Here is a 27,786-nt window from a genome sequence, read left to right as displayed (position 1 = left end):
AACCTACATTCCTCACCCAAACTAATCCTCCTGGCTTGAATATACCCTACTGGAAAGAACACAGTGTGTTCATAGTCGACTTTGTGAAAACGCTCGACTCGGTTTAACAGTGTGGAGCTGATTTCACACTGTGTTCACACTGTGATTCTCACACTGTGAGACACTGTGTTCTTTGCAGTATATAGGGTAGGCTTACTGGTCGCAACCACAACATCTACTTTAATATAACAAGAAACGAGGTTAAAAGAGGTGATGGCATACAGATGGCAACATAGTTGATTCTGGAAAAAAAATCACCTGATTTATGAGGTGTATTACCTATTTCTTTTTCTTTTCATGGATTAGCAACCACACCTCTTTCCCAGTAGATAGTCCCATCGCTATATTGTTTAGGATGAAATCTAGTCAAGATCTATTTAGAGCCATGATGATTCGAGCTGATGACGTCATCCACGCTTTATGTCATGAAAAAATGTTGTTTGCTAAATAGTCACTTTTTCTTGAAAACAATGTGAAACACTCCCTGTGCTCGATTTCATATATGGTTCGGACAACTCCTTAGATTGAAGTAGTCGTTTACGTCCACCCTACCTCCTCTCCTTCCCCTCCCTCCCCCTCCCCCTCCCCCCCGCCCCATACACACACGCAATCATGACCTTCATAACTCTCTTCTAATTCAATTCAATTCAAAGGTTTTATACCACTTCTTTCAACTTCATTCAACTCCAGTTATGAATCGCTGTATATTCATACATTAACACAATGCATGGGAAATCAACGGTATGTTCTATCACACAGGGTTTTCACCTCTGCGGAATGGCAAATTCTGCATTCTTTCACGGGATTTAGTTATTATCATCGATACATTGTCGGAAGATTTTTTTTTCCCTGTCTTCCTGGCTTCCGGTTGTATAAAATATTTCCATGACGTACATTTGCTCCTGCGACAATTGCTCCCATGAACTATCTGCACGCGAAGCCACTAACAAAATATTAATTCCCACAAAAATAACTCTAACCCTAATTCTTATCCTCACATCAAACTGAACATGAAACCCCGTCGCAGCTCCAAGTGCTTAGACCTTGGATGATATAAGACCGGATCAATCTTCGCAGGAGCAACTCTGTGATACCATATGAAACACGCTCACTAAATGACATTATTGCTTTATGAAATGTCGATTGTCTTGGACAAAGACTATCAGACTCCCGCTTGAGCAGCGTCCGTGACATAAAGTCGAAAGCCGTATATGATCGCTTCCACTCAAACGTGAAAGATATACCCGGTAAATGCCCTCGCCTCGTTTGTTTTGAATGACTGTACCGTGTACTTACAACGCTGCGGCAACAGGATATAGGAACGCTGCGGCAACAGGATATAGGAACTGCTGCATTGTGCCTCAATATTGTCGGCAACGTCAGATTGTTCACGTTAAATCTCAGCGGCGGTAATTATTCTGCAATTTAGAAGTGTCAGGAAAGGACACTTGCAAGACTTTTCGCTCATCAACAGGTGATCCAGGGAATTTTTAGGAGCCTGCATTACCTTCTGCGGCGACGACATGGTCAATAGCTCCGGATCCTCGAGCATGGGCTTGGTCCTGCTGAGTGCACTCTCACTCCTGCTACACGGTGTATCTGGGCAGGCGGACGGCATGATCGCAGACGGTAAGCTATGGGCAAGTGTGATCTCTCGCGCAGCTTTGGCCCGTCAGTGAGGGCATGAGGGGAGGGCGGGGGCAGGGATGGTCGCTAACCTCCTTAGACGAAGGAAAGAGCATTTTGGATTTTACTAAGAGACTAGAGCTTGTATTCATCATGATATTCAATTTCCTGAAGAGGGTTCCACCCCCATACTGTAACTTTTAAGCCAGTTTGTTAGAGGCCGCTTCTGTCATGCAGTCAAGTGGTCTAGCTGTTAATGTTTGCGAAAGTTTGCCTGCAAGAATCACGGAGCTTACTGGAGACCTACCGTCGGCCTGTAGTGACAGCCGATTAATACGTCCATTAAGATGTACAAAAAGATGTACAAAAAGGTCCTACTGTACTTGAATTCCTGCGTAAAAAATTAAGTCGCCTGAAACGGGTTAATCTCAGCGTTGCTATAAAGACGTAAAAAAGAACATCCATGAATTTCATACTGTGGTTTGCAATTATATCGCAAAAGGGTAAGAACATCTCACCAAAACTATACTATCACATTCAACACTTCACAAGCTTTCAATGCGTCAAAATGCACTACGTTTCCCATACAATTTATGGAATTCACTTTCAAACAAACAATGAACTTACAAAGACCACATCACCAGAGTAACTCGTCCATTCCTATGTTGGAAGTATCCAATGCAAATATTGGCATTGAAATTCGTATTTACAAACTTGGATTTTTTTTTCTCATGCGCAAAGTGGAACTATGCAAAGTGTCGCTGCATTTATATTTGGCGAATATTTGCATTTAAAGTTTGCGGTCTTCTGAACGCACACTAATCACACTAGTAAGTATACCACTATTTCGACGGTGACAGCTATTACGATATAATATTAACAGTATACGACCGGACTGTTGTTTTCTTCTCATCATCTGGTTTCCGTTTTAAACCCAATGCTAGGGTGTCGTCTACGATCGACGAGATAGTTCAGCATTGCCTACTTTAGTCGTACTTTTGTGGTCTTATACTTCAGGTATAAGTGATGTGAAATATATCGTCTAATTTAATGGAGAAATATTGACTCATGCATGACTTTACAAGCTCGTGAGAGAGATTTTAAAGGGGGAAGGGGTTCCCGAAATAAACACATGTAAATTAAGTGAAAGCAGTAATAGTAGTAAAACACAATTTTGAGAAAAATCGGAGAATCCTTTTGAAATAACTTTATGAATTTTTAAAGAAGTTCCGGTGCCGCCATTGCTGGGTGAGAAGACAACAACAGTTGGTGACGTCAAAAAAAAAAAAAAAAAAAAATGTGTATATCAAAACACCGGATGAGATTAATCGACTGTGTGTGTCATTTCATAATAGAGATCGATTGCGAAGCTGTGCACAGTTCGTTTGTCGTTTCGGAGAATCCCGGATATATCCGAACCGGCCAGCTTCATTCCCGCTCCATGTATCCGCACGCTATCGGGTTTTTAAAGGACAAGTTCACCTTCATATACATGTGGATTGAGCGAATGCAACGATATTAGTAGAACACATCAATGAAAATTTGGGGGAAATCGGACAATCCATTCAAAAGTTATGATTTTTTTTTAAGTATCTGCACAGTCACTGCTGGATGAGAAGACGACAGTGTATGATGTCACATGCGTGCAACGCTATAAGGAAAATATAAAGAGAATTTCACAAAATCTTACTTTTTGAAAAAAGTGCACATTTCCTCGACTCGTCAGCGACGTATGTTAAGGGCAATATTATTCCCCCTTGCCTCCTGAAAAGGGAAGTCAAGTGTTCTTTTTTATGCGAGAAAAGTGAAAATATGTTGAATTTTCTTTATACTTTCTTTATAACGTTGTACACATGTGACATCACAAGCTGTAGTAGTCTTCTCATCCAGCAGTGACTTAGCAGAAACTTCAAAACTTTATAACTTTCAAACGGATTGTCCGATTTTTCTCAAACTCTTGCTGATGTGTTCTATTAATATTGCTGCATTCATACAATCCACATGTCTATGAAGGTGAACTTGTCCTTTAATTTAGAAATATTCGAACCATCTACCCTGTAAATCATAAATGGCACCAAATATTTATGTTTTGTTTAGTTGTTACTTTGTTAGTTTGTTTGCTTGATGGGGGGGGGGGGGGGGTGGCGGCGAAGGGGCAAAGAAAGACAACGAGTCCGTGTGATTGCAATCACGATGTGTTTGCAGTCACTGTGCGAAAGGGGCATCAAAATAGACACATATCATTATGAAAGGGCGCACGCAAAGAGAACATTTATTTGGCGCAAGTATGTTGAGTATGCATTATTTATTGATAATATCTTCAGACCTGCAGTTCTACACGTTGCCCTTTCCGCCGCGGCCGGGCTATCCCCCCCCCCCCCCCCCCCCCCCTTCAAAGAAAAACGAATAAATACAAAATAGAAAAGATCGAAACTTTTACAAACGATTCCAAGGCTTTTTGAAGAAGTTGAACCATTTTATGTGCAACGAATTGTCAACTTAAGCATGTTGGATTATTAAAGCATAGGGATTCCCAAATAGTCTAAAGGATGCATAAGGGCAATTCCACGGTAACTCGCGTTACAAATAATGGGTACATTTTTTGGGATAATGTGCCAATATCTTTGTAATTGGTAGGATCTACAAGTTACTTTTTTCATCATGGGTTAAGTAGACATACACCAACTAAATAAATCCAAAAAGAAAAGTAAAGGACAAACATGTTGGGATTCTTGAATCATTTGATTTCGGTAACTCGCGTTACACAAAAAGGACATGGTCAATTCTATGAAGACCTCTTTTTGGAAAGTCTCCTCATACTAGACAATCTTGATAAAAGTTTTCCTACCTTGAATTGATAGTGGGTTAGGACTCATAAATTAACAATATCAAAGTTGAGTAACAATGACCTGGAAAAATGTAGGGAGCCTTTATGTCGGTAACTCGCGTTACGGTAACTCGCGTTACATTATGTCCACTAACACAGGGTGACACAAATTGATGACATACAATTGTTCTGATGGCACTGAATCCTGTGTTGAGCAATCTGAGAGATGCTTATTTGTGTAGATAGTAAAACGAATAAATGTTAAACAAATATTTTACTACTAAACCCAATAGAAGAGTGTGTTTAAGACTAATAAGAGCTTCACTCCTCATAGAGACCTTGAATATGTTTGAATATATACTAGATGATATAGGTGTATTATTACATTGTAAGTTTCAGAGTGTAAAGATGAAAAATGTTGAAAGTCTTTTTAAAACAAAACATAAAAGTATCAAACCCTATATACAAGTTTACGAAACAGCTTACAATCTTTCAAAAATTCAAATCCTATCTTTGTGAGGAGTAAAAACTAGTACATTTCTTTGCAACTGATTGACAAAAAGACCAGTTCGTAATTCCACTTTGTGCATGAACAAAAAAAGATCATTTGTGCGAACAGGCATTTTGGTTTGTAAATTCACTGACATAAGCATCTGTGATGCGATGATTATTCATGCGATCCTTATCTAAATGATGCTTGCCAGCACATCCACCTGACAGCAAGAATGGTATTTTGCAATATAAACGGAAATAAGCTGTTACTGCATTCAATACAAAACAATGAAATGGATGCCGGCTAAATTATAAACTGATGGGAGTATTCTGATCCCCTGATCTAAATGCAAGTTCATTCTTTTTTTGAACAGAAGTTCCATAAATTGTTATGTCATGCAAGCTTATGCATTATGCTGCTTTGAAAACAAGTGAAGTGCCGAACCAACTGAGAAAAAAGAAAGGTCATTTGTACCAATGTGTACATGAGCTACTAGGTGTTTCAAAAAACATTTCCCACTTTTGATCATTAATAGTTCAAACAATATTCATTCGATAAAATTGTCATTGATATAAATAATAGCTGAATAGTGTAAAATTTGGTTGGAGGTAATTTGAATGTGAAAGCATAAATCAGTTTCATTAAATCTAAGATTGATTTTGAAGTGAGGTTTCAGATTTTGGTCAATTTTTAACCCTCTGTACAAAAATTGAACCTTGCACAGGAACCAATGATGTGTATGTGAGTGTGTGCTGACAATGGCCCTGAACAATGGACATGCCTGAACCACCTGTTGACTAGGCGTCAGTCTCGCGCTCCCAGGCACATGAATGCTTAATCAATAATTCATGTGGATTGCCCTGGGCACTGCTAGTCTGGATTCATGCACGGTAAAGGTAAACTGCATGCACATGGAAAAAGGAAGCACACGTTTCCATGTGCTTGCAAACACCACATTCCATTCCAGCTGGCAATCATTTTCAATTTTTGCTTCACATATCACTAAATTTGGATATAAATAAGCATAGATGATCTAAAGTTCCTCATCTTAATACAACTGTCTACTAATTAAATAGTCTGACAAATTTTTCGCTTTTTGATAAAAAGAAATCATTCTTGGTTAAGAGTTCAGCAGCATTTATCATTGGGGCGATATGTTTCACAGTAGATTTATTTAAGGCTCCATTTACACAAGTGTATACTCTCATTGATTTTCTTTGCTTCCTGTCACCATGTTTACGATAGAACAGAAGGTATTCATTGTAATTTCATGTTTCAGAAGTAGGGAGAGCACTGTCGAGACCCAACGACAGTATCGGCAGGCGTTTGAGTTTACACAGATACTGCCAGAGGCTAAATGAAGACTAGTTGTGATAGTGGAATTTTTCATGAATAAATAATGAAGCATTCAAACCCTAACCATTGTTTAGGACCATTGTCAGGGTGTTAACCACACACTCCCATACACACCCATTGACCCCTGTGAAAAGTGAAATTTTGTACAGAAGGTTGAAAATAGAGCAAAATCTGGAACGTAACTGTGAAATTAAGCATGAATTTCATGAAACTGATTTATGTTTTCATATTCAAACCACCTTCAACCAAATTGTACACTATTCAGCTATTACTCATATCAATGACAGTGTTATCTGATATATAGTTTATGAATTATTAAGAATCAAAAGTGGGAAATGTTTTTTGAAACACCTAGTACAAAACTGTGTACAGTGTATACGAACTAGCTTATTACCCTACATCGACGTAAATAAGCACTGAATTGATCAGTGTTTTAGTAGTAGCCATGATAAAAAAGTCATGGGCGTACATACTCAAGCAGTATTCAAACTTACGACCTTCTGATCACCGGACAGGTGTCATCTCCACTAGACCACCGTGCTTTCGCCCGACAGCAAGTGCTGGTTCTAATCCTTATAACATGCAGTGGGTACTGCGTAATTATTCAAATTCATGAAATTCTTCCGTTGAGATGTTTTCATTGCAACTGATTGACAAATTGCCCTACATCAATGTTAATAAGCTCACTGAATTGATCAGTGTTTTATATACGAGTTGAATTTTGATTCATCTCTTGATAATATATAATGTGTATTAATAGTATTATTTTAATATATGAATTAACAAGGAATAAAGCTGTAAAGTTATAAATATGATACATTTTTCTCTTATGTTTCTTTTTTATTTGACTTATTATGAACATAGACCCACATGCGTCTAAGGCGTATGCAGGTACTTAGTTTATTTTGTGTGGGTGTGACGAGAAGTCCGTATCAGTGTGTGTCAGACAATCCATGTGTATGGTTTACTCAACAAGAGAGGAATTATTGCGATAAGCTTTAGTTCAGTAAACCAAGGCCTTGTTCTTTTGCCTATTCACGGCTTTTCTCTCTCCGTTTTCCCAATCTGCATGTTATTTCGGCAATGTCTGTCATTATACAATTCATTTCAAGTAAACAATCACATCTGTGTTCACATTGTGCGATGAATGTAAATTGAAATAATTTGACTGCTTTGGGTGATTTACAATGAAGGTAGTGGCGTGATAGGGACATTCCGCGTGCCGGTATTTCTCGACCCCTTTCTTATTGTTCGCCACAGTAACCAATGAAGAAATGCTGACGTAATGACCAAGAGGTCGTAGCATCCCTCAATTCTTCTTCTTCTAGATCGGGCAGCAACCCTGGAGGGGGGGGGGGGGGGGGGGGGGGGAGTGTCTTTTACGGGCGTACGACTCGCCAATGGTTGTATTCTTTGTAACTACTGATTGCCAGGTGCTGAGGATTGGTCGCTGGCCCGGGTGTTATTATACAAATGATGCACAGGATAGAGTGCGTTAGTGTAGGCGTAGTGCACTCGAGGGTATTTACAATTGTGAAACATGCACGAGGCGAAGCCGAGTGCATGTTGCACTACATTGTAAATACCCGAGAGTGAGCTACGCCTACACTAACGCCACGAAATAATCCTGTGCATCATTTGTTTTATAAAATGGGTCGAATTTTCGAAAACTAACATCATTTTTCAGCGTTTTTCACGTACCTTTGTGGGTCAAGACGTCCGAAGATGTTCGTCCCAAACTTTTACGCACGTCGCACTCGCGGAAGTCCCGCACATACAGTATAAGTATAATGGGGGGTTGGGTTTCGTTTCCGGACACCCGCATGAAAACTTACTTATTTTACATAGAATATGCACCCTTTACCTTAAAGACTTGATATAGACTCCTCATATAGGCCTACTAGACAACATACTCTGAAAACGGCGTGAGAATTAACCTGCTAAATCGTTGGATTTGCTCTTCAAAGTGACTCCATGTACGCGTCCGGTCCCATAACGCTTGGTCTACTGTACTGTACAAAGTGTACGTATAGTACAGTATACGTACGTACGCCACATATGTTATGCACAAGGGAAGACAGGCCGGCCGGCCGGCAGCCCGAACTAGAAGTTGTTTACAGGATTGACAGCGCGTACGCGTATGCATGCAATTCATCAAAGGAGCCGCCGCGCGCACAGACGATCGGCAATCTACCATAGGATTACAGGCAGTGCAGTTGTACTGAAGTAAAGGAAGGAGGTGTGTCTCATTTCAGCGCTTCCTATTGGCTACATTCTTGAACCCATTTTATAAAACCGATCATTGTTCTAGACTTTATGTTTGTGTGTGCTTCGTAGGTCTCATCCCCCTCCCTCCCTCTCTCTCTTTTTACACATTTTTTTTTCCTTAAACTCACGAAATTTGAGGTCTTCCCTGACTTCCCCTCCTTCTATTAACTTTTTTTCCTCCTCTGTTACATGTGATATATGGTATACAAAACTGAGATTTGATATTGGTTGATCATAAAGATAAACGATCCGTATATTTTGCTTCTTCTCTTGTCACATGTGTTGCAGTACATTCAGTAACTGAGATTCAATAACGACAAACTATTCTGTTAATGAATCGTGCTGCTTTCATTCTTCTTTTCCTTGTGTTGTGAGTCGCCCTTGGGTATTTTCATTTGCTGGTAGCCAGCCACGCAGTAAATCGCAAAAGTACATTTCATTTGAAAATTGTATATTGTATCTTTGGGGTCAAAATAATTGTCACCCCAAAACTGGTGTGATTAAAGTGTATGTTTGGAGGTACATTGTGTAGTGTTCTCCCAGTGACACATCGATTCGCTTTGTACTGGGTCCATTGATATGCTATTTTTTCTGCGTTGAGTCATTATTGTCGCAAGTATTTGTGTACCTCTATATGTTTATTATTTCTTTGTTTCACAAATACGCAACTGCATTTAAAATCGTACAATAATTTGCCTAGCACTCATTTCGAATGACTATCTTGAGAACAACGTTATGTTCCTGTATGCAACGGAAACGGTCCATCTGATTTGATTCCGGGGAAGGTATATCAATATTTAATGCTGAGATTTCTAGATGCACATTCGAATTATGCTGTTAATTTGTATCCCTTTTCTTTACTTTTGCTGATCACGCAGACATATAACCTATAATGTGCATTAATTTCCCCCTCCTTTTTTTCTGTAGTAAGATAATCATTCATCATCTCATTAGAATCCAGACAATCTAAGCACGCCGGGAGCTCCGCCATGGATATACCCATGTTAGGTATTCTACACAAGGCCATGGCCTTGTGTACATGTACTATCCGCAACGATGTTGTTTCTGTGTTATCTGTGTTCATGTTCGTTCCATTGTTTTGTGTGTGTTTCATGTTGCTCTGTACGCATTTCGGTTCCCCTTCTTCTTCCAGGTCCGCATACCCCCACGTAGCTGCTGAGTTAGGTCCGGGCGGGAGGCCAGTTATTAACCCCCGAATATGTTACATTTTAACCCATGACTAATATAACAAATTTTGTTTTTAATTCTTTGAATAGTGATGAATTTTATGATACAGTAAGGCACTCTGAATCTGATCATGTAAACATTATTTCCAGTTCGTATGAAGATTATATATCCAATAAATACAATACCTCAGCACAAGAATTTGAATATAATTTTGACTCAAATGACCCGATTCAGAAACCATCATGTGTTTATTTGACTGAAAATCAGTATAAAAATCGAATTACGAAGACAGATGATGAAACATTTTTGCTAACTCACTTAAACATACACAGTATTAATAGAAACTTCGACAAGTTGCGTTTATTTTTAGAAAATCCAGATCAAAAATCTTGCTCCATTATAGGGCTTACAGAAACATGGTTGAATTCCAATATCAGTAATTCATTTTCTTTACCCGGATTCGAATTTGTATTTAGAAATAGAAACGAGAGAGTTGGTGGTGGAGTTGGTTTGTATATTTCGAAAAAATTTACATATATTATGCATGAGGAGATAAGTGTTATGAGCGATGTACTCGAATCCCTATTTATTGAATTGATAAATCCACATGGAAAAAATACTGTGATTGGCGTAATTTACAGACCCCCTCGGTCGAATTTGAATGATTTTCTGACAGTTTTGCAGGATTTAGTACAAAATCCCATTATACTCAATAAAGATACATTTCTGATGGGCGATTTTAATATCGATCTCATGAAATGTAACTCCCAAAATAGCCCACAAGAATTTATAGAAATATTAATGTCTGCTTCGTTTTTACCATTAATCTCCAAGCCTACCCGCGTCGCCAGCCAATCGGCTACCCTCATAGACAACATTTTTTGTAATGTTCTTCCACTTCCTGAGTCTGGTATCGTCCTCTCAGACATCACTGACCATTATCCTATATTTGCCCAGGTTCCAATCAAATTGACTAAACAAAATAATTATTATAAGCGACGTAAGATTACTGCAGATAATCTTACAAGTCTCCAAAACAGTTTAAAAGAAGTTGATTGGTCTTCTGTATACAACACTACCGATGTCAACTTTTCTTATGACTATCTCATATCTATTATTACCTCCGAAATTGATAACCACATTCCCCTGCGCAACATAAAAAATAGATATAAGCAAATTCCAAGACTCCCATGGATAACTCAGTCTATATTACGATCCATAAATAGGAAAAATAATTTGTTTTATAAATACAGATGCAACCCCACTGAAAAAAAAATAAGAAAAAATATGTTTCATACAAAAACACACTCACTAAATTATTACGAACGCAGAAGAAAAAAATTTATGTCCATCAGATAAGCAAATATAAAAATGATATAAAAAACACATGGAAAACATTAAAAAATTCTATGAACACACCTAACAATTCATGCGATATTTCTGAAGCTCGATGGGGCAATGCCTCCAGCAACACTCCCGCTGGCATGGCTGAAATATTCAATGACTTTTTCTCCTCAATTGGAAAAAATCTTTCTCAAAATATTCCTCCTTCTAGTAAATCTTTTAGTGATTTTTTGGATTCACCTAACTCCAAAACTATATTTTTCGACCCAACATATAGAGAAGAAGTAACAAAGATCGTGGCCAATTTGAAAGAAGGAAAAAGTCCTGGCCATGACGGAATTGACAACCATTTGATAAAAAACATAATTCCCCAAATAGTGGATCCCTTAGTACACATTATCAACTCATCGCTTACAACCGGCCAAGTACCAAATAGTATGAAAATTGCGAAAGTAATTCCTATTTATAAGAAAGGGGAGAAGGATGATGTCAATAATTATAGACCTATATCTTTATTATCTTCTATTTCTAAGATTCTCGAAAGAATAGTTTATATCAGGACAGCACGTTTTCTTAAAACCTGTGACATATTTTCAAATTCTCAATTTGGATTTAGAGAAAATCACAGCACAACACACGCATTACTCGCCCTCATCGACAAAGTCACACACGCACTCGAAACATTTTCACACACAATAGGTATCTTCTTGGACTTCTCCAAGGCCTTTGACACGATTAACCATGGAATACTTCTCGCCAAATTATCTCATTATGGCATACGTGGAAAGGCCTTGGAGTGGTTCACGAGTTACCTATCAAAAAGATCCCAATTTGTACATGTCAACGGCTTTGACTCTCAAAATAAAACAATTGCATGTGGTGTTCCTCAAGGGAGCTTACTAGGCCCACTGTTATTCATTATTTATATCAATGATTTTCATAGATCCTCGGATAAACTATCTCTCATATCATTCGCGGATGACTCTAACCTTTTCTTTTCCCACCCAGACCCAAATATCTTAACAAGCACAGTAAATGATGAATTGAAAAAGGTTATACAATGGATATACGCAAACAAATTGTCACTAAATATTCAAAAAACAAAATTTATGCTTTTTAGTAACTCTTTAGACAGCCTCCCAGGTAATATAACATTTGATACTACTCCCCTAGAAGAAGTTTCGTCTTTTAAATTTCTTGGTGTTTGTGTTGATAACAAGCTTTCATGGAGGAATCATATCAATAACATATGTAAAATCATTTCACGTAATATTGGCGTCATGAACAGATGAAAATATTATCTTCCTTCTTCTGCATTATTAACTCTTTATTCTAGCTTGATATTACCTTATTTAAATTATGGAATTCTTGCTTGGGGTAATACATATCAGATATTACTAGATAAACTTCTTTTATTACAAAAGAAAGCGCTCAGAATTGTTTTTAATCTACATACCCGAGAACACACAGATGCTTTGTTTTTTGACCATAAAATACTAAAAATAAAAGATTTGTATGTGTTTCAACTTGGTCAGTTTATGTTTAATTATAACAGTAATTTTTTACCTAAAATATGTCATGACTTATTTCATCGAAACAGTCATGTACATAATTATCCCACGCGACGATCCGATGAATATCATCTTCCATTAATGAGAACCGCACATGCCCAAAGTACATTTCTTTATACCGGACCCAAACTTTGGAATAATCTAGACAATAGTTTAAAAGATTCCCCTAAATTCGTCACATTTAAATACAAATTCAGAAAATATTTACTCTCTACCTATAATTTTAGATAATTTAAATTGTTTTAATTCATGTTTGAGAGCTTTCACCTGTCCTGATGTCGCAGCACTTTGCGTGTTCTGCATGCGGACCTCTCTTCTTTCTTCTCTCTTCTTCCTTTCCTGTCTTTTGTTCTTCGCAGACTTGCATTGTTACCGTCTTCTCTCCTCTCGGTACTGTCTCGCGTCTTATATGTGTGTGAGTAATGTGCGTACGAGTGTGTTGTCCTTGTCATATTTTCTCGGTACACGTGGTTCAGTGAACAGTGTCCAGGCATTAACATTGATATTTTATACACTTTTCTCCCGACCTGCGTATCTCAATATAACTACACATATATTTTTTACAAATGATTTAAATAATCTATATCAAATATAATAGCTATAAAAACCCTTGAAATAATATATTATTTACTCATTATTTATCTAGCGATCCACGTCCCACAAGCTTTGCTTTTCAGTGGATCACTATTTTCCATAATCGAATTCATTTTTCGCACGTCCACGAAGTATATTTGTATTATTGTATATTTATATATAAACATATGTTGTTATATACATGTAATTTATCTCGGATATTACATGAATCTTTTGCAAATGTTCGAACAATATAATTTCATGATATGTATACTTTGTACTATGTTTTGATTTCTGTTGATTGGAAATTTGTACTATGTTTCTTGATTTTCGTTGAATGGAAATAAACTATGATTGAACTACTTGAAAAAAAAATTAGTAGCCATGATCATGATCATGGGCATATACTTGAGCAGGATTCGAACCCACAACCTCCTGATCTCCGGACAGGTGTCATCTTCAGTAGATCACCGAACAAGGATTAGAACCAACACTTGCTGTGCTTTATAGCATTCTGTAATAAAAATTCTGTAATACTGATGCAGGAAATTCAAAAGATAAATCTAATGGTCTCATTCACTGCTGGATACATGTACAGTATGCAGTGAAAGCCAGGCTAGACTCTTCAATGTGGCATGTGATCAGTGGCCTTGATGCTAATCACAGTTTATTAGGCTGCCCTCCTTTGTTTCAGTCCAGCATAGTGTGTATAGCACTGCATTTGATTGTTTTCACCACAATCTAGCTCAATTAAGTGCTAAAATTTGCTTATGTTGGGGGAAACTTGTGTTTATAGTTGGTAACTCGCGTTACATGCCGGTAACTCGCGTTACATGGTAACTCGCGTTACACTTTTCATTGACATTTTTTAATGTGATAACAGTGTTTATTCAAGTCAACATCCTGTGTACAGTATCAGGGTGTGATGAATTTAGAAAATTATGATTCCCAACAAATTACCTCCACTGCTTCCTTCAGAATGAAAAATATTTCTTGTTTCGGTAACTCGCGTTACATGGCTCAAGGGCTGAACTTCCATGTGGTGATTAGAATTTTTTGAAGGTGGCATAAAAATTTCCTCATGGGAGACTGAAGTAGAACCAATTTGCTTCTTTAAAATAAATTAATTGAAGTGCTAGCAGAATTTTTCTATTAAAAAAAATTATATCAAGTTAAGCATGCATTTTAGCAATTTGGATGACTGAAAAATTGTCTTCAACATTTGTAGCTGTTTCTCGGGAAATATTTGACCGATTGATATAATTCTTTGAGTTTCTTTAACTTCAATATATGGGTAATACATAATGAGTAATTCTTTTGCAATATGATAAAGTTGAAATTTTAGTGCCATGTCCACATTCCCATGGAATTGCCCATAAAATCTCAGACTTTTCAAAAGTCATTACTTCCTCATGTCAGACCTTGACCTATTCCGAGCAAGAACTAATGGAGCAGAACGGTTCGGTTTCACGTTATGACGCAGGAACAAAAAAAAAAAACACACAAAAAAAAGGTGAGTGGCTGCAACCAATAATCACCCTGAACCAATCATCCATAACTCAGAGAGTACCTGCTGTATACTGTATCACGAACTTATTTTTCCCCTTCGAGCTACAGTCAAACGAGATTATTAGAGTTAGAAAAAAAGTTGATAGTCAAAATCCTAAACGTTCGATTCCGTTATACAATCTCAGTTTTCATGATAACCAACCTTAATATGCACTGAACTCCAAGTTATAATAAACTTGATCATGGCAATATCTTGTGAGGAAAGGTGGCAAAGGGGTATATTTAAAAAAAATGCAGACCCTGATTTCTTAAAGCTATTTGAGTATGTAGATAGGTTTGTAAATTAGCCTTTATTTATTACAATATAATTAATTGTTTATTTTGTTTTTGCTTTGTTTTTGTTTCTTTGTTTGTTGTTGTGTTTTTACACTGGGATCTAGCGTTACATACTAGAATAAAGCTCTCTCGTGATTTGTAAATCTCTCCTTAGAAATCGTCCTCATTTTTATGTACTCAAGACATAAATAAATAAATAGATAGATAAATGAATAGATGAATAAATAAACAAATTAATAAATAAATAGATAAATAAATAAATAAATAAATAAATAAGTGAATGAATAAATGAATCCTAGATCATTATGTTGTAATCAATTGTGTTTAAATACCACTGTTATAATTTCCATCATTTCAATTTCATAACAGTCTATCTTTGTTTTTTGTGAACAACATTAAAATCATGTAAATTCTTGTGTAACCATGGTAACCCAGATACACAGATGGGCACGTTTGATAGTCTCGCGGGTCTTCTGAGTTCCCTTGGCCTTGGAAACTTCACTGATTTCCAAGATATCCTGCAAGGCGGTGAGGATTTCAGTTCGGTAAGATAAAAACAGTCAAAGTGACCAACCATTTCTTTAAAATTGAACGAATAACACATACTAATGTACAAAGCAAGGATTGCTTTATACGTAATTATCAAATGAAAACAAGGTGTGCTCATTGTACTTACGAAAAGATCATAGATTATTACGCCATGTGATAACCCGCGGGTACTAGATTGCACGTGATATTCGGGGAATTTTTTGTTGTTAGTATTATTGTTATTGTTGGTGGTGGTGTTGTTGTTGTTATTATTGCTGTTTTATTGTTGTTGTTGTTATTAATACTCTTATCAATACATCTCTGAGTGTCGATTATTAAACGTGTGTGCTTACAGTACCGATATTCACAGGAAAATCTCATAAAAATGACTTTTACACATTGTCGAAAGTCCGTGTCACAGAGGAAATTTGGCAGAGTTGATACACAGGTGTTCTTGCGTTTGTTTATCTTCTTCACCTTCCCTTTGTCACCTCACAGATTCTGCAACAAATCCTGTCAATTGTCCTCAAAGGCAACGGCACTGATCTCTTTCCCGGGGTCGGCAACAACTCGACAGCAGACGATCTTGACTTCGATCAGGTCGTGCACACCCTGTTTGCTGATGTTGCCGTGAGCGAGAGCTGTCTGCAGGATTTTGTTTCCTACGTGAACGATATAAGCGAAGGCATTCCATACGCAAGAAAGAGTAAGACTCTGATAATTCTATTTAAAAAAAAAAGGGGGGGGGGGCTTTCCCCGCAGAGAGGGAGACCAAGATAGAGAGAGAGAGAGAGAAAGAGACCCCTTCACCATAGGCATGCTAACATGGAAACATTAAACTGCACATTATTTGATTATGAGACCATTCTGAAGCAAATAATTTTCACATAACAGTACATATATGATGTACTCTTAAATGAATCCCAAAAGAATTGGAACAATCACCCCCAGCATTCCCACTGATTACCACTGATCAGTTACTAGCCATCCCCTTTAAAGTGTTCGGTTCCGTGTAGGTAGGTTGCTCATATCGGCGTTCATTCTTAGTGGACAAGATTACAAGTTCAAAGACAAATTCCAAACAAAGGCATCCACACTATTATTTTATTCGACCCTCTTTTCCCACGCAGTGATGGGATCCTTCGGAGGTCTTCCTTCCTCCAACGCAATGTACACCGGCCTGAACAAAGACTACGGCAACGTGTGGCAGTGTCAGACCTTGATCAAAACAAATGGGACGCCCTCTTTTGACAGTCAGTACTGCCTGATGAAGGCCTCTTTCTCCGAGGAGGTAAAATTATTTCATTTACACTGTTAGTTCGTCATAATTATCGTCATGACATTGTAATTTGTTTTTTTTCCTACCATTAGATGTGCCCTTGAACAGTGTGATATGAAAGGAGCAAGTTCAGTGGAATTTTGAGGGAAAAAATAACAAACAAATAGCATCCCAATGATTGATACTAAAAAGATTGTGATTTTGAGTTATGAGAATATTTGGAAACAATATGAAATGTAAGACAGTCATGTAAACGATTCTATTTATTTGCGTCACTTTGCAAAGGGTCTTCAAAAATTATAACCACATTTGGATTTCGGTCGTTCCTACATCCAGATAACTGCGATGATGGTGATGATAACAACGATCGTATAAATTATCTATAGTACTTCTAAAATATAATGATAACATTGACTTCTTGATTGTTATTATTGTTTGATAATTATACTAGCAGTAAAATAACAGTAGTAATAATGACATTGATCAATGTGAAAGCCCACAGAAATTATCAAGAAAGTCATGGAATTTTCGTGTTCAATATGTTTAAAAGTAACGGTGATATTTGAAGCATTTGCACACTCAAATTGAGAGAGGCGACTACATTATCTGTACAACAAAATATCCCGTTGATCTGCATAAGATTATAACATTTCATTAAGTGTTTCTTTTATTCTTCTTTTTAGATAAAATCAGGGAGAGTATCAAATCATTACAGTCTTTGAATAAACAAGTAATGGCGTCTACCAGGCTAGAAAACAGGGTTTCACAGGATTTGGTGATTCATAAGATATAGATTAAAAGCGTGATTTGTTGCAACATTTATGGACCAGATCTATGTCAGACTATATGATGGTGATCCCATCATACTCATTATCATCTGTACTACTTTGTGTTTGAATTCAGACAGATACGAACGTCAGAAATTTCTCTTCTATTTTTCGCCAAATCATCTAAGTCTGTACTCTTATGGGCTCATTTAATGCCAGTGACTTTAATAAGCACAATGACTTGAAAACGAGTCACAGAAATGAACTCCATCTAAATCCCTATCATCGTTCAAAGTCATCGTTTTAGCTTGTGTGGTTGTTGTTGATGATGATGATGATGATGATGATAATAATGATGTTGTTTTTGTTGTTGTTTCGCTGTTTCAGCTTCCTGGGCTGTTTTATACTGTCATGTTGGTTTATTTGTTCTTTTTCAGATCAATTTTGAATTGGGTACATGTTTCCCGAATACATGTAGTCAAGAGGAGCTTACGACCATGGCAGTGCACGGTATCTATAACTTCGCCTTTCCTTTATTAACACGTCATGCATTCAATGGCCTCCTTCAGAATAGCATAGAACATAGAATTGATAACACCCGATGAAGTTATGATAATGGCAGTAACTATTCCAAACATGAAAATGAGAATGATTAGTTTTTGTTTATTTGTTTGCTTGTTGTTTCGTTCGTTCGTTTGTTTGTTTGTTCGTTCGTTTGTTTGTTTCTTTGTTTGTCTGTTTGTTTCATTTTCCATCTGAGAAGATGGCTGGATAGCCCATATTCAGCTGCAATAGCTGGTCTTCCATGGGGACCAGATGGATGTAAGGCTTCACCTGTCCACTTCACCGGGTTAAACACCTTGCTCTTTGCGATGAATAAATGAAGTGGGATATTTTACGTGCATTAGTTGTGACTCTGTCACAACTCCATTTTATATAAGTCGTATCCGAGGGGTTTACAATATTAATGTCATTGTATAGTTATTGTGTGGTTGTATATGACAATTGTATTCATATTCAGTGAATACTCCTACCTGCCAACGTATGCGTAATTTGTGTAAATGTAATTGCTTTATGTGAACTATATTAATATTCATCCTGAGGGCCCGATGGAAGATCATTTCCTGCCTAATGATGAGGCTACTCTGTTGAAATAAGACTGCACAAATAAATGAAAATAAAACATTACATTTGAAATGCCCCCAGAAGTATGAACAGAACTAAAAAACGAAGTGCAAATTCCTAACAGAACTTTCAATTCACTTGAAACGTCTTCAAGTCTGTTTGGTGTTTCTCCGTTGATTTTTTTTTCCCCCACCTAGTCTTGACGGTCGTCGGAATACCTGTCGGATTTCCTCCTCCCATGTACTTCGAATGCGTGTACCCGGCTCCGTGGGGGGCTGTTGATATTTTCGTGGTGTAAGTGGCGTACTCTCTAGCATTTTTTAATGGAGTGAAATTTTGCAAGCATTGTGTGAATTGTTTTATTTTGATGGACGTAATATTTTCTTTCTTTATCTGTAGGCCAATCTCTTCCGTCCTCTGTTTTTCTTCTTCTATCTCCCTCTCCTCTCCCATCCCTCTCCCCCTTTCTCTTATTCTTTCTCCCCCAATAATATTCATCTTTCAATCTTTCTATCTCTCTATTTATTTATCATTGAATCAACTGACCTGCGAATCGTTTAATTTTGTTCATGGGATCTATGCGAAACATTTGCGCTTGTGACGGGGTACTCTTTTTTGCACTTTAGGTTTGGGCAAAATTTTGTTCTTTTTCCTCCTCTAAGTTAAGACTGTGTGCATTTTCAATCTTTGTGTTTACTTACTGATAGCCATTGTATTATCGTGAAGTGAAAGGGTTTAGATAAGACAGGATGGGGAACAGACAAACGGAAAAGACAGACATAATTCAATACAAATGACAGACTTGTATGATCACTACAAACAGACAGACAATTAGACAGAGATTCACTGCAGTGATGGGTCAGTATGTGTAAGATACTATTTCTCCTCATCCTTACGGCCCTCACATTGGTATATAAATTTCTTCTTTTTTTCAAAACTCTTTTAGCTTCTTGCTCTGCATCTTTGGAGTCTTGGTCATCGTGGGAAGCGTCTACGATGTCGTCTACCATCAACGCATCACTGACGTCCTCACTGTGCATTCGACCATCGCTGCTGATGAAGCCAGCCCGAAAGAGAATGACCCAGACGTAGATGACGAAGCCAAGACGGCAGCAGCTGCTGCGGCGGAGGTCAGCGAAGAGGCGGTGGACAGCGATAAGACTGGCAACAATTTGGAGATTGAGGAGCCGCAAAAGGAGACTCGGAGCACTACCACCCTAGGTGAGATTTTAGGATAGACATAATTTACCATTTTGTAGATGAAACAAAAACCCAACTTCAGTGCTTCAAAATAGTTGTTAAATGTGAGTTAGGTATAGAAACATCCGGTTTAAAATTTGAACCAGTATAATTAATTATAAGTATTGTTACATATACGAAATGCGAACAATGTTTCTAGAGTAAACCGTGTACAGTTATGGTTTACTGAGAAAAATAGTGATATCTCTTTATATTTTACACTTTATTGCAAAATGTTTTCTTGGAGGGATGTCTTGTTATGCAACTGATCTGACATGTGATCATGTGTAATCAAAATAATTTCGGACATGTTTTAAATCACCGACTGCTCCCATTGGTAAACAGTGCCTTTAATTCGGTATTTGCAATTAGATCTAAACAGTTTTGACGGTGCAGTGAAATATGTTTCAAAATTCTGATAGATGTATACGTAAATACTTATTCAAACAGAACATCATCATGATGAATAGCTTTAGTCTGGCTCGAGTTAAAATCGGGTTGAAAGCTCGGAAGTTACGTTAAGTAATTAAGTTTCGTTTATGCATTATGTATCAATCCTGTGGAAGGAATAGTGTTTTTTTAAAAGAAAATAACCCTTTTTTATATCAACATTACAGTACAATGAAAGTCTTTATTGAAATGACCTTTTTGTTTGTTTTCTCGTGTGTGTGTGTGTGTGTGTGTGTGTGTGTGTCTGTTCTGATTCATTTTCCCTACAGAGAAGTTAGATGGCGTGTTGATGGCATTCTCCGCTGTCAACAACTGCAGGAAGATTCTCAGCGCAAAGAAAACGCCCTCTACGATGGCCGTGTTAAACGGACTGCGAGTGATCAGTATGTTCTGGATCATTCTAGGTCATTCCGTTCAGTTTATGCAGTGGAAACTCGGTAAGTTTTTCTACGATGCCTGTCTGTATATGACAGTGGTGACTATGTATCATAAGTACATACGTGAGATGTATAACACAACAGCAGTGGGCATTTATAGCACGAACAGCAAGAACAAAGAAACTTAGTAAATTTGAGAAGAAAAAAAAAATGTCTTCAGCAAGTTCTTCTCATCTTAATGTGTACATAGATTATCACGAATCGTAAGTCGTTATGTCAGTTTGAATAAGTCGGTCTGTCCTTGTAGCTTTCGTTTTTTTTTTTCGAATCATGCAGGGACTTTGGAGAGTGTGTAGGCCTACAATGCTTCGTTGTTGTTGTTGATTTTTTTTTGTGGGGGGGGGGGCAATCGGTACTCAAAGCCACAAAGGGTTACGTTGTCTTCTGCTGCTTCTCGTTGGAACAGAAAACCCGACAGAGTCTCTGAAGAAGGCTCAATCGTTCTCGGCTCTTGCCATTGTCAACGCAGACGTCTCCGTCGACACGTTCTTTGTAATGAGGTAAAGTATTTCATCAATAAGGTTTTCTTTTTGATACATGACGTTATTAATATAGGTTTGGATTCCCGCCTCTGAAAATGCAGCTAAATCAGACCAGTGATTGCTGTTGAATTCAAAAGTTTCTTTTTTTTTTCCAAAAATGAAAGTCAGTGAATTAGATTTCTTATTTCCTTATTTTTTTTAACATTAAACAGTGTACCCTCCATGTGGAATGTCACATGACTTTGCACTTCACACTTGTTCCATTTTTCCCACATTTGTTATAAAAAAGACGCACAATTAAATCATTGAACTGATTGTGGATTGTTTGTGTGGCTGTTGCATAGACAGACAATTATACATAAGTTGATAAGTAGGCAGGTGAGTAGAGGGATTGATAGATAGATAGATAGATAGATAGATAGATAGATAGATAGATTGCTTGATAGAGTGAGAGATGTTTCGATGTTTAACAGTGTTCAGTCAGCCAGACAATCGTTACCATGTATATTACACGTCTTGCTCGCAGTGGATTCCTTGTAACATTCCTGACGCTAAAGGCGCTGACGAAAACCAACGGTAAAGTTAACTGGGGAATGTTCTACCTCCATCGCTACTTGCGCCTCACGCCCGTCTACATGGTTGCCATGGGGATATGGGCTGCCCTCGTCGTTCACTTTGGAACAGGGATCGGCAAAACGGCGTTCTTCACCGGAATCAGATACACATGTAATTCACTGTGGTGGACACATCTCTTCTACGTCAACAACTTTTACCCATTCCAAGAAACTCTGACTATCTCTGTGAGTATCAATTTTCGCTCTTTCAGGTTTTCTGAGTCTTAAACATACTTATACGTATATTCTCAATCATAGGCCTATCCTGCCTATACTGGCTCATACAAACTATTATGTTGTCGATTTTCAAGTATTGGTTTATCAAACTTAAGTTCGTATTTGTCTATCAATGCTGTATTCTACTTTATTGCTACTTATTCACAATAATTAAGTTTTGTTTTTATATATATTTCGATGTGATTATACCCTGCTATTGCTAGACTTTTGAAGAATACGCTTCCATGGACTTCGTTTCCTTTCTTGAACTCCACCCAGTAATTCCATTCTGTTGACAATGGTTGATGAAAATACTAACTCCATTTCTTCTCTCTTTTTTTTCAAAACAATCTAAATGTAGAGGAATAATAATGTCCATGACTCGGTTTTGTTCAGTGAATAACAAATTGGCCTTGCTTGCATCAACACAGTGTCCCACGGAAAGAAACACAACGTTGAACATAATGCTGACACAGTGTAAATGGGTCCTACAAAGCATGGAATCTCGATACTGTTAAATTGAAGAGTTTAAACAATGTGAACGCATTGTGAATTATCAAATTACAAAGCGAAACAGAACGTTGTTTTGTGATCTCTCTGTGAAAAACCACACCACAGAGTGAAATCACTGTTACATTCCAGCAGTTTTGTCAAGAATGTGAACACATTGGGAACAAACGTTGTTGAATAAATGTTACGAAAGAAAAAAAAAGAAACAAATAAAGACCAAAATCTTTATGAGCTCCTTCGAAGCTGATCTCTATCACCTAAATTATTGGTTTGTTTTGCAGTGCATGAGCTGGGCGTGGTATCTAGCCTGTGACATGCAGTTCTACCTCCTGAGCCCACTCTTCATTACTCTGCTGTACAAGTACGTTCAGAAATAAACCTCATGCCTCCCGATGGCCCATACCCGCCTTCCACACTTTCCCTTCCCTTCCTTGATTCAAATGTATTTTGATGTAAAAAGTTGTAAATATGTTCAGGTTTCATGTATTTTTAATCTGGACCTATTCATTTTACCGTACTTATTTATTTTCTTGGAGCCTTAGTATTTATAGACAGGTATCAGACTTAATTAGTATTCATACTATTCTGGTACCTTTATCCTGTATTCATGCATATGTCTTTTGTTACGTATTATATCATGTAAACGTGTGTTAATATGGGTAAAATAAACTTCACCCCAGCTTCCACTTCCACTTCAACTTCATCTTCAATTTCAACTTCAACTCCTCATCCATGCCCCATACCCCTTCCATCCCTTCTCCTTTCCCATTCCCTTCCTTCCATTCCTCGTCCCCTATCTCCTTCCCTATACCCCTTCACCTTCCCTCTCCCCATTCCCCTTCCACTTCCCTTTCCCTTCCCATGCCCTTTCCCTTCTTCCCCTTTCTCCTTCCTCTGCCCCTCCCCACCCTCCCATCTCCTTTTCCCCCCCCCTCCGCCTTCCCCTTCAATTACTCTTTCCCTACCCAATACCTTTACAAAGGTGCTGTAGAGATTAGAGATAAGGATTAATCACATGATTATTACTTAAAGAGATATGAAACACATGATGTGGACTAAAAGCATGCCTTAGGGCCTAAACAATGTTCGTGAAGTTTGAGGCAAATAGGACAGCCAGTTCAAAAGTTAGGAAGTCTCGGTGCTGACATCGCTGGATCAGAAGTCGACAACATGTGGCGTCGCGCATGGACATCGATAAAAAGATAATGTTGAGACCGTTTTTAATGAAAAGTAAACATTCCCTCCTCTAACTGGCATGTTATGATAAAAGGGATAATAATCATAATTCTCCCGTAAGCTGAAGGAGATTAGTCATTAGTACTCTTTCATTGTGCTTAAAAATGAAAATGATGTTACATTTCCGTCGTGCTGTTGTCCTTTTTAAGTCTTCTCGATCAGCTGTGGCGACACCGAAACTTTAAAAGCTCTTTGAACCCTATTAACGGATAGTCCAATTTCCCTTAAAGTTTCACTCATCCCATGTGTTCTACTAATATCGCTGCAAGCACTCAATCTACATGATATTATATTTTGGTTTCATTCTCATTCAATAATGAGCACTTTGCAAAACATGATATTCATATTAAAATTATTTTCATCATAAGTGTTTATGATGTGCTTTGTTCTCTTTTCCTTTTTCTTTCATCAGACGCAGCAGACTCGGTATCTGCAGTTTGATTGTGGGGATCATTTTATCGGTCACTACTGTGATAATTGTCGTAACATATTTCGGTCATACAGTTAACGCCGTTTATGGGTAAGTTTGAACAATCGTTACTGCGATTAACCCTAACCATTTACAAGATGAAATTGAATGTTCGAAATAAGAACTCTGCAACCCCCGATCTCTGCTGTTACGGTAGCTACGAACTATCTTAAGAACAGTTCTCGACTATACATTTTCACTATCCGTGTGATATTTGGTGAAACTAAAGACAAGTTTATACGTAAACAGAAATGTAATATGACAGCATTATTTAATTTTATCATTTTGCTTTTATTCTAAAAACATAGCACTAGTAATGTGTTGTTTTTCTTCTGTCTCGGAAAATAGACTATGCATATTTCACGATTGTTCTAAATCCCGTCGCACAAATAAGTCTGTAGCAGCCTTGTGACGTATAATTGAATACCCGTATTAAGATTGTGCTCGATGTCATTATACATAAGTGTAAGGGTATGGTATAAAACACTTAATTGAAGATTTGTCTAATGCAAAATTAGATTGTTGTACAAGTCAACTACAAATAGCTCGACCTATACAGCGGTTGCATACTCAGTTGAGCAATGCGCCGTATGATTTCATTTGTTCATGATAAGACGAGGCAAATAATATCAGATAAAAATGTTTTCTGCGTGATATCGCTTCCAGAAATTACAACAACCGCACAGCCGCCCAACCGGACGCAGATTACTACTACACCAAACCGTACAGTAGGATCCACACCTACTTGGTTGGCATGTTGCTTGGCTACGCCATGTTCAAAACGAAGGACAAGGAAATTAAGCTACCGCTCGTGAGTATATCAGCATAATACATATATTACCAATATCGGGGGAACATAGCCTCCCTACTCAAGGTTACAGTAGTAGTCCACCCATTGATTAAGTAGGCCCTACACCCACTATAAAGTCCCGACCACGACATGTTACTATAACATGTATAAATGTTGCTTGTTGTAGCAGCAGATTTTATTGGTAAAGTAATGACCCTTAAAGTCAAACACTGCTCATCCCAAAATGAACAGAATGATAGCAGTTTATCAAGCTTTATCAGCGCTTTTGCTTTTATGATTATTGATTATTTCAATGAATAAAGTTTGCGTAAAAGTGCAAGGCCTAATATCATAATATTATGGGCGACGAGGAGGTTGGCGCTCGTGCTTACAGAGAATTTAAGTTGAGTTAAAGAAGAAAGTGGGAAATTTAGACCGGGTAAGGTGAGATTAAGAGACAATTTGTATAACGTGCGTGTTAGTGTACACTATGTAATCGCAATTTTCTAGACAAAGAACGGCGATTTTGATACCGTAACAACAGTTGTTATGGTATCAAAATCGCCGTTCTTGTCCTACCGTATGAAACCTTGAAACATTAGATATGATCGATGATAGCTGCTTAAGTTTCACAGCAGCCCATGCTACTATCTACAATTATTGATCTAACGCTATATTGATGTCGAGCGAAGGAGTGCTTTCTTTAAAACAGGAAGAAGAGAGTGTATTAAAGTACAGTCATGTATCATACATTACCTGCGCCTTACAGTGACTGAGGTGAAATACATGAAGTCATTACAGAAATTCATAGTTGGCGTGTCCAGAAGTGTTTCATGATTTATCTTTTAGCCTAGTTAGTTAACACACTTTTTATGTCTTTCGTTTCCTTATTTTGTTCTCTGTTTTGTGGGGTTTTTTTTTTTTCATTAGTTTGCGGTGATAATCGGCTGGGTGGTCGCCCTGCTCACTCTCTTCGCAGTGGTCTACGGGACGTGGGCCAACGGATATGAGCGGTACGTCCCGCAGATCGAGTCCGTTCTCTACCTCTCCTTCCATCGATTGGCGTGGAGCATTGCTGTGGCCTGGATCATCTTCGCTTGCGTCAGGGGATACGGAGGTAAGGTCTGGGAGGAGAAGACTACTTAACTGAGAAAAGGACAAACGGAGAATCAGAAGAAGGGAGTTTGAAGAAGAAAGACAGCAAGACAGAGAGATAGATAGAAAGAAAGAGAGGTAGAGATGTTATCCCTAAATGATTATTAATCTGACTTGGACAGTAGTGTCATTAGCACTTATTGCATGATTATCATCGGGACTCGTGTGAATTGAAGGTACGTCCAGATAAGGAGGGGGATTAAGAAAAACAAAAACACGGCAACAATATCAACAATTTTGATATGTAACTGAACGACTGAGGGGGAAATTGTAAAATTGACTTTTCGTGTTTTCCCCTTGTTTCACACCAATGCTGTTACATAATTGTACTCAAATCTGAAAACACTGATAACCTACCTGTACAATGTATTAGATTCTCTAAAGCTGAATAATATTTTCAGAGTTTTTATCTACAGGTTCCGTATTGTAAAAGACTGTCTGGACTCATTTCCCCTCCGATCTTTCTCCGTATAGGCTTTTTTAACGTCCTCCTGGGTTGGAGTTTCTGGATCCCGCTCGGCCGACTGACCTACGGCGCCTATCTCGTCCACCCCATCGTGATCATCACTACCGTGCTGAATTCCAACACTCTTGTCTACCTCAGTAACGAATCCATTGTAAGAAATTCTCACTTCATTTAAATTAGTGTTTGTTTGTTTGTTTTTTTTTTCAAAATACAAAGTTTTGTCAAGCCCCTTATTTTTGAAGGGCATTACGAACGTTCATTTACCGAAATCTGCTGCAGTTACTCAGGCTTTACACCCAATTTATAACAGTGCGTTTAAAAAGAAGAAAAAAGGAGGTAATACAAATTTGGAGGGGTACTATTTCATAGGTGCCAGCTATGGAGAGCGTACTAATGTTTATTGTGAGGAAAGAGAAACTCTTCCTCTTTCCGTTGATATCTGATTATGCTGACGATTGTGATGCATGACTGAGCACATGAACTATAAAGACAACAATGACAAATTGTACTTTTTTCCAAGTTTGAGTGTTATCGTGAAGGAACACAATGAATGTCTCACTGCATGGATGAGATCTGTCGATGAAAGTGGTCAAATAAACAGGCCAGACTGTACAAATCCACGTGTATCCTGTTGCCCACTCATCTGTGTACTCATGTCCTGTGCTTGGTTTTGTTGTTGTTTTTTCCTGTTTCCACATATTCGTTATAATAAATCGGTTGTATTCCGTTTCATCCATCACAGGCGTATTTCTTTCTGGGAAACCTCGTCTTGTCATACGCAGCAGCGCTGATACTGTCTGTGCTGGTAGAAGGGCCAACCATGGGGCTGGAGAAAGCCCTCTTGCGGCGAAAGTCGAAATAGGGTGTCCCCATCTTGGTCACCCAGTGTAGAA

The 27,786-nt window shown here is 37.9% G+C and overlaps 1 protein-coding gene across 1 annotated transcript; it reads left to right on the top strand.

Annotated features, from left to right (window-relative positions):
• The first annotated feature begins 1,562 nt into the window (after positions 1-1,562).
• Positions 1,563-27,786, top strand: LOC139714303 (O-acyltransferase like protein-like). The gene is made up of 16 exons (XM_071626021.1): positions 1,563-1,668; positions 15,566-15,675; positions 16,157-16,364; positions 16,789-16,949; positions 18,142-18,214; positions 19,027-19,123; positions 19,776-20,050; positions 20,788-20,955; positions 21,362-21,455; positions 21,964-22,237; positions 23,059-23,138; positions 24,426-24,533; positions 25,149-25,293; positions 26,203-26,389; positions 26,902-27,044; positions 27,636-27,786. The coding sequence occupies exons 1-16, from the start codon at positions 1,563-1,565 to the stop codon at positions 27,753-27,755; spliced, it is 2,349 nt and encodes a 782-aa protein (XP_071482122.1). The 3' UTR covers positions 27,756-27,786.

Source organism: Diadema antillarum, unplaced genomic scaffold (assembly GCF_040938485.1).
Source record: "Diadema antillarum isolate AM-2024a unplaced genomic scaffold, OU_Dant_1.0 scf00000045, whole genome shotgun sequence".
Classification (NCBI taxonomy): domain Eukaryota; kingdom Metazoa; phylum Echinodermata; class Echinoidea; order Diadematoida; family Diadematidae; genus Diadema; species Diadema antillarum.
Note: the sequence above shows the minus strand (reverse complement) of the source record. Positions and strands in the feature narration are given on the sequence as shown.